Here is a 16,314-nt window from a genome sequence, read left to right as displayed (position 1 = left end):
TTACCCCCACCCCAAACCTGATGTTATTCTACAAAGGAAACCTTTTATCTAAGCAGCATTAGTTCCTTTAGGGAAAATGGGCTTCTTTAAAACAAAAAAATACGTTTCTTGTTTGGAAATGCAAAACACCTTGATGGTGGCCTGTTGGTCCTTGATGGTGGCCTGTTGGTCCTAGCAGGCCACCATCCATGTGTTTGTAGCCAATCATGGGATATCGCAAACAGTGATCTGACTAATTAATATTCATTAGGCAGGTGGGTCAGAGACCCCCTGTGACTGGAAATTTTGTGACTCACCCCATTAGTACATAGGTGACATTGCAAAATCAGAGACAGTTTGCCAATTATTGGTTCGCAGTTTGCACCTCCCATTTGCAACTTGACTCTTAGTTTATCGGGCACAATATTGTAAGTGGAAGACGTGGTGTGTGATGAGTCTATGGAAATTGATGCTTTGTTTTCAAAATGGAGATGTGCTATGAAATGCTGGCCTTGTACTAAAAGTAAAAGATTTGTAGCAAAAGGGAGTATCTCACTGCAACACCAACCGTCCACTGACAATTACTGAAACCGAGGTCCCTTACTGAAACAGATGAACTTAAATGGAGTCTATATGTGGAACCGGAAACACAACACAGAAGGAACCCCTTATATAGGGATGCAAACCTTTTCACAAAAATGTAGGTCCTGTGAAGTACTCAACGCCCTGTGCTGAAATGCTGAATGCAAAAAACAGAGGCCTAGTTCACAAATAGAGGCCACTGTACAGAACTTGGACTCTTGTACATAAATGGAAACTTTGTATAAGAACGTAAGTCCTTATGCAGAAACAGTGGCTTTTCTGTGGAAACACAGCTCTTCTGCAGAAATGAAGATCATGAATGAAAGTGGCATTCCTTGTCCAAGGAGGATGTCCCTTGAACAGAAATTAACGATGAATTGTGTTTTTACAAACACATGAATTTAATGCTGTGGAATCTGACATTTTGTGATACCCTAGATTGCATCAAGAACATATTTTGCACATTGGGATAAAAAGAAGAAAAAGCATTTTAGCAACTACGTGGAGGGGGAACAAACTAATTTGAACCTTTTCACCCTGGAAAAGGCCTGCATAAAGTTGGTGCAGAATCCATTTGCTTCTTCTACTAATAATCAAAAAACAAAAAATCTGTGTAATTATTTAACCGGGGATATGCTTCAGTTGCTTAGATGTTGACTTTGGAATTTGACTGTAATACCGGCTTTACATTTGACTTATGAATGGGTGATTGTGAGCAAATCATTTAAACTCCCTATGGCTAAAAATTGTAAATATGTTAAATGTCGTACAGTTGTAACACTGTGTAGAATTTAATATGAACAATAGAAAATGTGTAAATCTTCACCTAATTAACACAAACTTTTAACATCTCCCAATTTCCCCATTAATTAGCGGTAACTCCTTTGCTAAGTTCTACCATATGGAGTTTTCATTTCACAAAATGTATTCTAATGCCTTAATGTTACCCTATGGTTAAAATTAATAGAATCGCAATTGGGAGTTATTGATCATTGGATTAAGTGTTAGTTGCAAAAAAACATTGTTAGTACTGTCCACCATTCTTGGTATCTGGCTTAATGCCCCGTGTAATTCTTGAATAGTAGTTCTTTATCTCTGTTGTGCATTTGTGGCTACTGGCGACCTACAGAGACCTATTACAGATAGCACAAAGTACTTATAATACCCAAAAGATTAAGAACACACTACTTTAGGGGCTCCCCTCGGACTGCATAAGATACATTAAACATAAGAACCAGGATAATCTTAGCCTTGAAAAAAGCCCAGGCTTGCATAGGGGGGCGAAACATGTTGGCTTCACTTGGATTACTGTAAACAGTACCACAAAGACCTGCAGTATGATATATTCTTCGGATGCCATAAGGATTAGAAAATCATATATGGAATGATGAATCCTACACCCTAAAGAACTGTTCAACCATCATTAAGGCCCTTTACTGAGAATTATGGAAAATAAATTAGACTGATGGACAGTACTAACAATACATTCTTTTGTGCCTAATACTAAATTCTAATGTTCAATAATTTCCAATTCCGCTACTATTAATTTTAAGCATTAGGTAACATAAAGGGATGGTAGCACATTTATGGAAACAAACACTCCATATAGTAAAATGTAGCTCATTAGAGGGAGTAGTTGGCCCAACGCTTACACAAATGTAACCTTTTCCCGACACTATTCAGAAGGAGGAAGGGTTTTTCTGAGTGGAATAGAGTGTGTCTGGCCTATTAAAGAGCGCTGTGCTCTCCAGCTTACGTTTGTGCTCTGTACACATCAACCACAAAGACTCGGGTACACAATATGGGTCATTATATACAAGTGTCTTAACTTACCTACATGAATAACACAGAGAAGCAAAGTAAGCATTTAAAAGTAAGCCTGGCTTCTAGTTGGACATTTTGGTACTGGATAAGAATGGGTTATTGTATCAGAGGTGGAAGCACATGGAGGAGTTGAACACCCCAAGGGTTTTGCTTCTGGAGTCTTTTAAAATAGGTTTGAGCCTCACCTGATTTATTTGTATTTTTTTTTAATCAACATTGGTCCCTGCCACTCTGCTGAGTAAACTCTCTTTTGGTCCTCAACAGCCGTCCTTAAACAACACTTTCTTTAATATCCTGTGTACTTTTTGTATCAAAGACATGGGATGCATAACTATGCCTCTGGTATACTGTTACTAATATTCAATCCTGGTTTCAGGAATACACATATATACCGCTGTTCACCCCTCTTTAAAGTTTGCGCAACCTAATATTTGTACAGTGCTCATAAAATCTCACCGGCTTCTTTCTGCTTCTCCTAGTTTGTGGATGCAGACAATTTCCTGACGAACCCCCAAACCCTGAAACTGCTGATAGCCGAAAACAAAACAATTGTGGCTCCCATGTTGGACTCTCGCAGCCTGTACTCCAACTTCTGGTGTGGAATCACTCCTCAGGCAAGTTCCTTTTTCAATACTCAGTTTGCAGTGATAAATGAGGACAATTGTTTTTCAATATACTTTTTAGGTCTGGCTTGAAGGAGCAGCTCAATGCTAGGCATTTTGTTTACAATATACATCGAGCTGACCTTTGGTTAGCCCTCTTCAACCACTGCCTTTGTTGAGTCGGCCCCTTAAAGCTGTTGCTTTGCAGCACCGTCAGTCACTCTTGGATCAGCCACGAAAAGTATATATGTTTCCCTTATGCTACTGACTGGTGTGTTTACCCTCCTCCTAGTAAGTTGTTCCATTGCAATACATGAGGGACTATTATCCATCTAAAAGGTATAGTCAATCCTCACACTTTTTGTTGTATTCTGCTCTTTAGCTCAGACATGGATTGTATACACAAGTACACAAGGCAATTCTTCTATATTTTTATTACCAGTTGGAGAAACATTGGTTCACTTAGCTGCAAATGAAACAGCGGACAAGCGTCACCCCACTGCTTTTTGAACAGTGCAAAAACTAAAAAATAAATTGATAATAACAAGACGTTATTATCATTTAATTTTTCTGTGCCAATCAAAGCCATGTTACGGCTCGGCGGACTGGGCTGGGCTCGCTGCCGTCAGAGGGAGCAGGAGTGTTTAACACTCCCTAAGTGGACATGACTGTTTGGCCGGCCCTCATGCGCACTTACTATGTTCTCTACCTGGCTGTGTTGCACAGCCCGGTGGAGAACATGCCCAGGATCCCAGGCACTGTCTAAGAGGCCAAACAGGCCCCTCAGACCAATCACAACGCTGCTCATGTAGCTTTGTGATTGGCTGGGAGAGTCCTGGAGCCTGTGTGCTTCCGTTGCTGCCAGCAGAGTGAGAATGGAGGAGAGGTGTGCGGCAGCAAGGTAAGTTAATTTTTCATTTTTTTATCCATACCCCCCACCCCAAAGCCAGTTGATTGAATTTATGACTGAAAATGCACCCAGGCTTTGTCAGTGGTTGTCCAGTGTTTGCCTTTTGCTAAATGGAACATTTTGTAACATTCACTCTTCTTCAATGGTACAGAAAGAAGATGTGACGACCTTCGGAATCATTTCTGTTTTTGACCCATCCACAGTCTCTGGAACCAACACTTAAAAAGCAGTTTAAATTTAAATATTGGGACTTTGGATGGATCGCCGGGCACTGTCACCTGTAACCTCCACCAATGAGTAATTTATTACTAATAGCATAAAAGAGTATTTTAATTTTCTCTTGCCTTTATGGCTATCAATTATGTTTATGGCTACCTATTGTGAAGCTCTCCATTGTTCAAAGCACTTTCATTCTTATTTTGAGCATGGCCTCCATCGTGAGACATGTAGAACTACTATCCCATTTCCAACTTATTCTCACCTGACAAAGTGATAGAGAAACGTGTAGTGGAACAGCGGTAGGAACATATTGACTCAGTCATGGGACTTTTTCAAGGGAGCTGCTTAACCAGTTGTAGTAGCATAGTGCCAACTCGCTCGTCTAGTGTGGCATTTTCTATCACCTGCTACGAACAGTTTAAACTGTTTGTTATAATCAGTCAAGTGATCAGATCAGGGCCACATCAGTTTACAGATGGCTACACTGTGCCATTGTGACTTTTGAGATCTGGAAAAGTGGTTCCTTACTGGACACACAACCAGCACAGATATGTCCGAATCGGCTTTCCTAGTCCTGCTACAAGCTTCACACCAGAGGTTCTAGTCCCTGTTCGTTCGACTCACAAAGCCCACTCCAAGAAAGACGGCTCGCCTTCAGTATTTCTGCATCTCCACATAGCTCCTAACACATTGCTGGCCAGACACTTTGCCAGTGTTTGTTCTGTAAATGTCCCTCCTCTTTCTTACAGTGAGTCTCTGTCCATTAACATCCCTTCTGCCTTACCCACTGTCTTTCTTCATCTGATCTACAAAGCACATTGGTCTAAACCAATAGTATTCAAACGATAGGGCAGGTCCCCGGGTTCGGAAGGGGCAGGAATCAATCTGAATGACGGTGAAAGTCAACTCCTTGCCACATGCGCGCCGTCCAACAACATTGAAACTCACTAGTGACTTTATAGGTGTATTTCTAAACCTGTTTGTTTCATTGGGAGTTTTTTTTTCGGCTCTAATTTTTAATGGTAGTTGGGCTTGTACTACAGACAGTTCATTTCAATGTAACAATACTAAGTGTTGCATAAAAAATACATTACCCTTGCAAGAAATCATGTTTGAAAGATAATCCGCAACAGTTTGCAATCATTCACAATCCAGTTATAAATTGAAAGTATATGGCAAATCAATGCATTTCATTATATCAACTCAACACTGGACTACAAGACTGCTCATAAAGATTCCTACTGAGGTTGTTTAGAGAAATTCTTTACATTTAACACTAATCATTGCATTCAGCCAACCTTGAGACTGGGGGATTGTTTCCTGATTTCCAAAAGATAAGTAATCCTGGACCTAGACGTTAGCATAGAACTAAAAATTAACTAAGCTTTCAATTTTGTAACCTCGCTAATATGGCCATTGTACCCCAACAGACAGGTTCAAGGACCAGCACTCAACCAACCGCTAATACAGCTAAAGATTTCCTCCCAATAATGTGTTGAGTGGGGGCGAGTCCAGACAAAATGCAGCTACTCGCCCGCAGACTGTACTTTGAACTATCTATGACATGTGGGAGCATATCAGATCCGACATTGCATGACGACTCCTAATTTGTTAGTATAAGAAATAGAACCACCATTTAGGCACTACATTTAGATTTTCAAAAGAACTACTCGATTTACACTGAGATCCCACAGTGACATTTTTCATACATTCTATTCTAACACTACACCATCTTCTAACAGCCATAGTTTTTGACATTGATCATGGGTATAATCAAATGCTTAAAGATTGATCCTTTCTTTGAAACCCTTTTATGTAAATGTTCCGGATTGTGAGCTACCCTAAGTATATTTAAGAATAAATAAGTATATTTATATAAGCATGTATAACTTATAGAATTTAATATTTAATAGTTTATATAATTTTGTTTATAATGTATATATAATTTATATATATATATGTTTGTATAATTTATATAAGTATATTTATATAAGTATATTTATTTAAGTATGTATACATTTTATAATGCATATATATATGTTTAAATGTATATCATTTAACATTTATTCATTTTTATAATTTATATAAGTATATCTGGTGTGTTTAGATCATTTTTCATTTTCGATATCAGGCAATTATCAAAGGTTTTTCCAACTGAAGACTTATGCAAAAGGATGGAAAGGTGGCACAATAATACAGTTTTAAATTTAGTACTGCTAGCCTACCATTCAATTTTGAAAGATGTAACGTGAGAAGTGTGAGTCCTGGGCATTTATTGGACCACATAAACATGGAGAATTGACCATTATTAGTTTTCACACCTTGGCTGCTAGGCGTTTTCCCCCTCCTGTGCTGGGAATTACCATTTTGCTGTTTCCATGACGAGCTCAGCTCGTCATCCGCACACGACACCCGTGGGTGATGACGAGCTGAGCTCGTCATCAGCATCGAAAGGGTTAAAAAACTTTGCATCCAAATGCTACAGTGGAAAACAAAAGTAAACAGGGGAAGTATTGACATATTCATGAGGGGAATCCTGCCAATTGTTGAAAGAGGAATATCTGTCTATCAAAAAGTGTTCCAGCTAAAAGTAGTTTAGTTTATGTCATGCTGACCAATGGTGGTCAATTGTTCCATTATTTATTCCAGAGAACTCATTTATAATACCCTAGTCTCTTCCACCCATTTAAATATTTTATTCATTTGCCATCTTGTGAACTGTTTGGTGTGATCCCTACACAGATATCTAATTTAGTGGCAGCGTGATCTGAAAAGCCTTCCGTAAAATTGACCTCGTCTGAAATCAAGTGAAGTTAAAACTAGGAAAAATGTGGATTCCAGCATCAGTTTTAAACCTTAATGAGGTGCACATGTATCCCGTGGCCTGAGGATTATCGCACCTGCAGGGATCACTCAATCCTAAATCTGCTCTCAGAGGGCAGAATCTTTTTGAGACCCTTCGATTATTCTGTATTTTGTTTGTGCTACATGTTTTTAAGCTGGTTGACTGGAAAAAACTAAAATCGCCACGTGATTAGTTATTCTCGTAATAGCATTAAAAATATGCACAAATGGTTCAGAGGCTTTGGATTATGTTCCACTGGAGCGAAAATTCTGACAAATGTGATCAGCCACAAATTGAGTGAGCATGTTACCCATACCAACTGTCCTTGGTTATCCGAATCTGACTTATGGAATTTGATCTCCTTGGGCCTGGAAAAGTAAATGGCTACCCATCTTTGTGCCACGTTGGTAATTTCAAAAAATATTTCCCTCAACCACTTTGCTAAAAGCAGCAAATGCTGAGTTTTTGATTTACTAAAGTCAGTCTCTGTACACATGTGACTGAAAGCCAATGACTTAGAATCCAGGATTCAATAGTTTTGCGTGAGAGGGAGTTATTAAGGCCATCAGCTTTATATACAAATATCTTCTAATGACTCAATTAATAGATTTAAATAATTATCCTTTACCCGTGCATCTTGTAGAATACTTGCATAGAAATTGAATACAAGAACTGAAGATCATTCAATGTGTTGTCCACCTTGCTTATTACAGTTTTTTTTAAATGTATTGTGTTGTTGTTGTTTTCTTGAGGAATTTCCTATTTTCTCTGTTTTGATTTCATGCCGTGCCCCCAGCCTCTTCTAACCATGATGCTCCACAAAACCCAACCCTGTTCTCTTCCTTCCAACTTCTGTTATCTTGACCCCTCTTCTCGCTGTTGAGGAGCCGGACCTGCTGTGAATTCCCTGACCCTTTCTGATGTCTTTTTATATAGTGGTGTGTGTCTACGATTGTGGTGCGACGGATCTGGGTGTTAATCTACTGTTATTTTGACCAAGCTTGTATTTCCACACTCCATCCTCACCCCAATCAAAATTTCTGCTTAAGCTCATATAATTTAGAGGGTTTAAGTTTGTATAACAATTCTTTGACTGGCACCTTCTGTGATGATGGATGCTGTCCTTCAGTTTTGCCGGTTGAAAAATAAATCCTTGAGAGCCAGCTGATTTAAATCTCGGATAAAACTGTTTAAATTCCTGCCATCTCTTTGATGTCTCAGTAGTCTTATCTAAAAAACCTCAAAAGAGAATTAATTGTTAATCTTGAACAGGGGTGCAACTAGACCCAAACTTTGAGGGGGGGGCTTAGACTCCCAGCCAGGGCTGACTCTACCCTCACTACCACGCTCCCACAGTGCAACTCCTCTCTCCATAGCCTCTCTCAGACGTACATTTAATATTTTATAGTGCTGATCATAGTTCACTCAGTCAGTTCTGTGAACTGCATGTTAGACATTCTTTGCAGCAGGCACATTAACCCTATCCATAAACGAATCCATATCCCTCTTCCACTCGCTTGGCCACAACGAGAACCAAGACACACAATAAAATCATTGTCACTCTTATTTGATACCTCCTAATTGGCCCGCCCATGCTAGTTTCACTTGCCCTTCTTTCGTTTACAGCATGGACCAAGTACTGATTGATTAATTTTGACTAGTGTCCTTCTGCAACTCGCGCTATTATTCGAGGTACTATTTACTTTCTTCATTCCTGTCAGCGTTGTCCATGTTGCGGCTTTCCCCCCACCCTCCCGTTGTCCATGTTGCTGCTACCCTCTCACCATACAGTTGATACAGTTGCCCATGTTATTTCTTCCCTCACACCTCCCATCCTCCCATTATTTGAGCTGCCCCTTCCTTCCCTCTTTCCTATTGTCCGTAATGCCTTTTCACTGCCACTTTCCCTCCTGTTGTTCACGTTGCCATTCTGCCTTTTATCCGTGCTTTCCCCTTCCCTTACTCCCTCCCTCCGGTTGTCCTTGTTGCCTTCATTTCTGAGCTCAGGGCTCACCACAGTTGGTTCATGGGTTCAAGAGCGAAATGATCTGAAGCAACAGGGGCATTTAATTTATTGTTTGTTTTAAAGTGACCAGGCGCCATTGCTGCGTCTCCAGTGCCTCCTGACGTCTAGTTTAAGTGTTAGGTCACTTCTTAATGCTACTCTGACCTATTCACCAAGAGAACATGATAGTAAAGAAGTTTTTTTTTATTTTTGTGACCGGACTCCCTGGTTAAATCTGATGTTTCGGTGTGGTGTGCCAGCATTTGATGTATATTTAAGCGCAGATTGGAGGTGGTTTAGCGCAGGCATGCCTACTAGTTTGTTTTTTCCACAAACAGCATTTGCATTTTAAACTTTATGTATAGCATTTTAACTCATCGGTTTTACAGTTTGAGTGACCTTGTTTTGAAAACTAGTATCAGGAGAGCATTTCACAAATGTCCTGAATTTATTGAAATTTGCCAGGACAGATGATAAAAACAAGGCCTGTCTCAGATAATCTGGGTTGCCGTGTCACTGTAATTCTATTTGTTGATGGTTTTTGTGTTTTTAAGAGGCATAATAGAAGAATTTTAATCAGACTTTTCTGCGTTTGTTTTGCTTGCCTCCCTCCCTCCCACAGTCCGTTGTTTTGCTTAACCCCTATACCTCCCGCATTGCGTTGCTTGCCCCAACGCTCCCACCAGAAAAAAAGTGGCCAGCATGTCATAGAGCTTCCATCCTTAACCTTCAGCGATGCTGCTGTACAGCATGACTAAAAGACAATGACAAAGACAATAGCTCTTGCACAGGTGGGACCTATTGGCTTTGCCACTGCTTGTTTACCATGTGACCTGAAGCCGCCGCGCGTGGCTCACACCGATGATCGTTATGTTTTCCTACTGGTTTAATGTGCATTTTACTGGATACGGTTTCAATATTTGGCTTCTCCGAAGATGGTGGTTTAGTGGGAGAAGAGGTCACAAGTGATCCTTAATGAGGCACAATTGCTCTACATTCACCACGAGAAGCGGTTAGTAACACAGCTGTTTCCGAAGAATTTCTCAAAGAAACTCCCTTGGTCTCGGACAGTTTGTGGCCACATTTCTCTTGAATCTTAGGGATCGTTGTGGGACAGTTTAGTAGTCTACCTCTCTGCCCTAATACACAGTGTTGCTTTCTTTATCATTCTCAATTGTTTACCAAATGAATTAGGCAGCTTCTGTAAACTTTTTCAAGAGGTGCAGGATTTATTTCAAAGCTCTGTTTTACAAACCTAAATTGTCTTTAGATTTTACTCCTGGGCATCAAGGTAAGAAGACTTAAGTGGCTTAAATCAAGGAGCGGTAGCGTAATAAGCCAGCTAACACCGTAGCCGATCATCAAGCGTTGCTGTATAACACTAATCCAAGCATTTTGGTTAGTTTCCTTTCAGCATCCAGGCAAAGTGGTTTGATCACAGAGGCAACATGCCACCACCTCGTTAAATTTGGTGCTGTCCAAACTAGTCAATAGGTGTCACAAAATATGGCTCCTGTTAGAGTTCCTTAGACTGTCCAATGCCCTCTTATGGCAACAGATAGAGCAAAAGGTTGAGAAAGCCTTGCTCATTTTGAGGCATAGTGTCATTTACAGCCTCACTACAACCACCAGCAACTCTCAAGAGAGCTTCCCCACCCTACAAGCCTCTCCTGGCATGAGCACATCATTAAGGTTCACCACCTCCATTGTCCGCACGGTCTGGGTTGTCTTCGCACTTCTATATTTTTCTTGCTGTTGTGCTCACAGCTAGCTCCTCCTCTCCTCCAAGATTAATCTACTATCCAGCTCACAAACCTTGTCAGGCCAACATATTGGTGGATCCAACTCAGGAGTTAATGTTGTGCTGGTTCCCCCATGGGTGCTTCCGGTCCCACCACTGACACCATTGCTGATGAGTGCATGGCCTTCCTTCAACACGTCCTGATGGATCCAAGGGCTGTGTGTCAGAGGGTACGCAGATTCCCCACTCCCAGCATGGAAGGATGGGGTTTGAAAGGAAGATGGAGCTCCTGATGGAACACGAAAGGGGTGTTATAATTTGAAATGGGTATATGCTGCTTTATTCAGGAGGCCTGAAGGGTCTGTGAAGATGGGGCACTGGCTTTGGCTTTTGTTTAGAGGAATTAGTGCAGCATTTGAGATCTGGGTAGGAACTTCAAGAGGCATTTTGCTTGGAACCTTGGGACTAGATAAGGATTTTTAAACCGGTTTAGGCCTTTAAAGAGAGGTACTGAATTTGTCTTTCAACAAAAAAAGATGGATGACGCTTTCTAAATGGAACTGAATGAGGCTTTACAGAAGAAAGCGATCTATATAGGACTTTGTAGAAGGGTTCTGGAGAGTGTTCTGGGTAGGAGGTCGTAGAGCTGGTTTGGATTGGCACTTTGGATTTCTATATGGGGCTTTGTTGAGGGGGCCTGGATTAGGGGTTTTCCCCCAGTGCAAGTCCCTGTGTGCTGACGATCTAATAAGTCTCTTTAGCCTCAAGTATATTTACCACCTTCGAAGTTTCAAAGTGGATGGGGTCCTAACTCCAAAACATATCGCTTAGGTGTGGCTTGGCATAGCAAAGTTTCAAAACAACTGGACCAGGTTGACGATTTACAGTGCTATGCGAGAGGTAAAGGGATGAATGGAGGCAACTGTTATATCTGTGACGAATGTGGAGCATTTCTAGGCACAGCAGACCCTTGATAATCTGTGTTAAAGGTTGTTTGGTTGTTAGTGTGATGTTCACCCAGTACTGCATACAGTCTGTCGTCTCCAGTCTCTTGTCTTTGTCCTGCGAGGCATTCTGTTTTTTTTTGTCTCTGTCCATGTACAGGCATTCCCCTCACATCTTTCTTATACAATCTCCATTATCCCACTGCACGCCCCGTGAGTGCCTGCTGCACTCTCATTTCTTGACGGTGTCTCTTTTATTTTCAAATTCTACATGATGGTTGAAGTAATTATTTTGACATATTAATGCAGAAAATGGTTGAGACTTGCTCTGAAGCACTTGACCCCTAATCCATTGCAATATCTACTTGACACTGCAACAAGGTAGACAGGGACATTCCATTCTCAACCTCCTTTGTCAAAACCTTGTGTTATCAAATGCTTAGAACCTGAATATGTAATGTTATACACAAGTTAATTGTGTCAACCGGAATTCATCTATTGATTTTTTTAAAACGAAATCTAGTGTTATTTCTAATGTGTGGATCATTAACATCACGTGTTCAATTTTTTTTAGCAACATTTTGCCAACAGATATGTTGTGGATTATTGGTTTCTATTCAGTTTAAAGTTGGATTGTCCCATGCTAGTATGCCCTGTTATACCAAATACTAGATCATGTGTCGTCAGAGAGTGGTCAACACTGATTGTTGGCTGTTCGGGCTCGAGAATATAGACAAATCGTATCCTCTTGATTGCTTAGGCTGACTTTCTCTTGCAAAATGCATTCATTTTCAAGCCTTGTGTTTAGTTCATAAGAGGATGTATGTCAACGCCCTTGGGTAGTGATAGCCAAAATATGCAAACAAGGTAGATATTCTTTCCTTTACAGAACACATCTTTGTTCAGATGAATATTCAACAAACAGAACTTGAGCCTAATATCATAATGTTGCAATAAGAGTTTGAAAAGACAATCTTACAACTCTAGACCCATTCTCTCTCAATTTGTGGGCTACAATTTCTAATGCTATTACTACAAATTCTTTACTGGCCTCTGATATGGTGGTATTATTTAAAATGTTAATGATTAGCGGTGCAGTGAATCACATATGTTATCATCTGGTGTAATTAGATCTAATGTAGAGACTTGATTATTAATTTTGAACAACTCTTGCTTGAAAAATATAATATAAAATATAAACAAGGCTCAACTATTCTCTTCTTAATTGTAAATTATTCCTCACAAAAGGGCTACATAGGTAGAGTCAAAGTCATACTATTTAAGCATGTTTATTTTCATCCACCACCAATCCTATTTATAACGTAATTTAACCTCAGTTTGGTAGAGTATGCCGTTATAAAAAACGTACACTTCATTGAGAAAGGTAATGCTTGTTGCTTGTAGTTATTTTTTAATGTATTTGCAGTCTTACATAACATGTACACCTTCAAGGGGTATTCGAATGCTTCACACTAAAGAAGATAGTAGGTGGAACTGTGATTATACATACAAAATATATTAAAATATGCAGTATTCTGGCACCACAACATGCCAATTCTGTGCGAAGAAATGTATCACACAGAGTCATAGACTGACGAGGAAGTAATTGAGAGGGTGGGATAAAACAGCACAAGTGTTACAAAAAAGGGAGGGTGAGGGAAAGAGTACAGCAAGAACAAGCATTGGAAATGCAATAGGTCTCGCACCATTAGAGTTAGTGCTTTTAGAATTGTTTATGGGGTTTTTTTGTAAATGTTTAGCATTTTTGTTTCTTGTAGCCAATGCTAAAGAATTACAAATAAAAAAAGCCATAAACATTTCTAAAAGCTCTAACTGAAATGGTCTGAGACCTATTGCACTGTGTGAGGGTGAGGGGTTGAGGGTGAGTGAGGGTGAGTGAGGGTGAGGGGTTGAGGGTGAGTGAGAGTGAGGGTGAGTGAGGGTGGGTGAGGGTGAGTGAGGGTGAGGGGTTGAGGTTGAGGGTGAGGTGTTGAGGGTGAGTGAGGGTGAGGCGAGTGAGGTGTTGAGGGTGAGTGAGGGTGAGGGTGAGGGGTTGAGGGTGAGGGTAGGTGAGGGGTTGAGGGTGAGTGAGGGTGAGGGTGAGTGAGGGTGATGCTGAGGGGTTGAGGGTGAGTGAGGGTGAGTGAGAGTGAGGGTGAGTGAGAGTGAGGGTGAGTGAGAGTGAAGGTGAGTGAGGGGTTGAGGGTGAGTGAGGGGTTGAGGGTGAGTGAGGGGTTGAGGGTAAGTGAGGGTGAGTGAGGGTGAGTGAGGGTGAGGGGTTGAGGGTGAGTGAGGGTGAGGGGTTGAGGGTGAGTGAGGGTGAGGCGTTGAGGGTGAGTGAGGGTGAGTGTGGGTGAGGGTGAGTGAGGGTGAGGGGTTGAGGGTGAGTGAGGGTGAGTGTGGGTGAGGGTGAGGGTGAGTGAGGGTGAGGGTGAGGGTGAGGGTGAGTGAGGGTGAGGGGTTGAGGGTGAGTGAGGGTGAGGGTGAGTGTGGGTGAGGGTGAGTGAGGGTGAGGGGTTGAGGGGTTGAGGGTGAGTGAGGGTGAGTGTGGGTGAGGGTGAGTGAGGGTGAGGGTGAGTGAGGGTGAGTGAGGGTGAGGGGTTGAGGGTGAGTGAGGGTGAGTGAGGGTGTGTGAGGATGAGGGGGTGAGGGTGTGTGAGGATGAGGGGGTGAGGATGTGAAGGCGCGTTTGGCAGTGTATGTTTTAACGCTCGGAATATCATAATGAACCCAGACATGACAGTCTCCAGCCAACAGCTGTAAATAGTTAGTCAAGTAAGCTAATGTTTGAGAGAGGCAGGCCCAAACCAAACGGCAAGCTAGGTTCTGGGACGCACAGCAGCAGGACATTCTTTGTTGGTGAGAGGCCAAATCTTACCACTGAAAATATGGATTTGTAGAAACCTTTGTATTTGTTGATGCATTACCACAAGCGTTTACGCTTTTGGCAGCGTTCCTTTTCTTGCGCCCATGATAGTAGCGTTGTTTGCTTGTTCATTGCGAGTTTAAAATCATTTCTGGGTAAGTATGCTTACCAAAGATGGTGCGAGTTCAGCGCTTTTAAGGCCTCACTTCTTGCGCGGGCTCAACAGTTCGTTTGACTGTTATCATGAATCTCTTTCCAATTTAGTGCTTTTGGAATAGTAATGAATAAAAAGCTGTTGTATAGCTGGCCACACACCAGCAGCAGGACACAAAAAGATCTCACGGTCTTGAAAAAACTTAAACCTAACACAGCCATTAGGTGGAAGCAAGGGTCTTGTTACAATAAAGCCTCACTGCTACAAGAGTAATACCAACATAGGTGCAGAAACAGAAAGAAAGGTTCAAGAGAACAAGATACCCTTAATGCAAGCATAAAGCATGTCCGCTGTGGTAAACACCACCACAAACCAGCACGGCCAAAGACAATAGGTCTGACTTTGGCAAGCCTGCAATGGCTTTGATGTATTTTTACATGCAAGTGGAAAAACAAATCCAAAGTGCCATCTGGCTGAAATCCTTGTTTGGGTTCAAGTACATGTGGGCAGGAGACCTCTCATTCCCAGTTGCTGCTGCTGCCGCCTGGTAAGACTGTCAATAAATGACAGAAAAAAGCGAACAACGCACCTTATGAAGTGAATGGGTTCAGGGCATGGGTCCTTCCTGCATCTCCCTGGCTCCACCCACTGAAAGGTTTGCTAAGTCAGCTGATTGAAAGCTTAGGGTTCGGCATTGGGGGTTGTGACTAGAATATTAATTAATATTCTAAGAGAAGCATGGATAATTATCTCTTCCCCGTGTCTAAGGATTTAAGAACCGCACCCACGTTTCAACCAAAATAGTAGGGGGTTTGTTTCAGAGTTAAACCACTGAGCACTAGACATGTAACCTTGACAAAACCGATCCTAGTCTGCAAGAAAAGCCGCAGGAACCCAACAGGAGGTAAATAATATACATTGCAGACTACGACACAAGAGAATGTCTCTTCTCTGATAATGAACGCCAATAACCGTGCCTAGAAGACCATGCAAGATAGTTACAAAGCGCAACATAAAATGGCCGAGCAACGCGAAAAATTAACTTCACTGAAGACAGTATCGAAATGTGCCTTTTCTGCCGGTGAAGCGCTGCGAAGGACAGAGACACGCATATTTCTCATGCGAGGCACAACATTAGCGTTAAAAGTTGCCTTTTGCCTTACTCTTCCTGTAGTTGGCTGTCATTTTAATTCACTTCCTGCGCTGGAAGGGAGAGCCGGCTAATTGAACTTATCTTCAATACTTTCAAAGGAATGGGAAGAAAAAACCGCGAGACAGAAAGGGTGAGAGGGAGTGAGGAAAAAAAAAAATATACCTCTGACACCCACGGACAAACCGCTACTTTGAACGCTCAGGAAGAAGCTTCTTGCTGCAAACACAACAAGACGGAGGGAAGAGAGGGGAGGGGGGAGGAGAAATGCGACACGGCGGGAAGGGGAGATAACTCAGTGGGCTGAGTGCCCACACACAGTGGCGTAGCTAGGCTTTAGGCCACCCTTGGCAGCCCCTGCATTTGCCGGCCGCGGTGGCCTGATTGAAGAGCGGGGTTTGGGGGAGGGTTTTATTGCCGATTAATGCGGCCGCAGATCAGAGCAGGAGGGTTGGGGGGCATGATGCTGCTGATTCTTGCGGCCACAGGTTAG

General features: G+C 41.8%; 1 protein-coding gene across 1 annotated transcript in view; it reads left to right on the top strand.

The window, feature by feature from the left end:
• Positions 1-16,314, top strand: part of COLGALT2 (collagen beta(1-O)galactosyltransferase 2) — a 256,817-nt gene that overhangs the window by 183,761 nt on the left and 56,742 nt on the right. Inside the window, exon 4 of the mRNA XM_086957029.1 lies at positions 2,865-2,999. Coding sequence (XP_086813155.1) covers positions 2,865-2,999 — 135 coding nt within the window. The remainder of the gene's footprint in view (positions 1-2,864; positions 3,000-16,314) is intronic.

The sequence above is a fragment of the Lissotriton vulgaris genome, chromosome 1_1, assembly GCF_964263255.1.
Source record: "Lissotriton vulgaris chromosome 1_1, aLisVul1.2, whole genome shotgun sequence".
In the NCBI taxonomy this organism is placed as follows: Eukaryota; Metazoa; Chordata; class Amphibia; order Caudata; family Salamandridae; genus Lissotriton; species Lissotriton vulgaris.
Note: the sequence above shows the minus strand (reverse complement) of the source record. Positions and strands in the feature narration are given on the sequence as shown.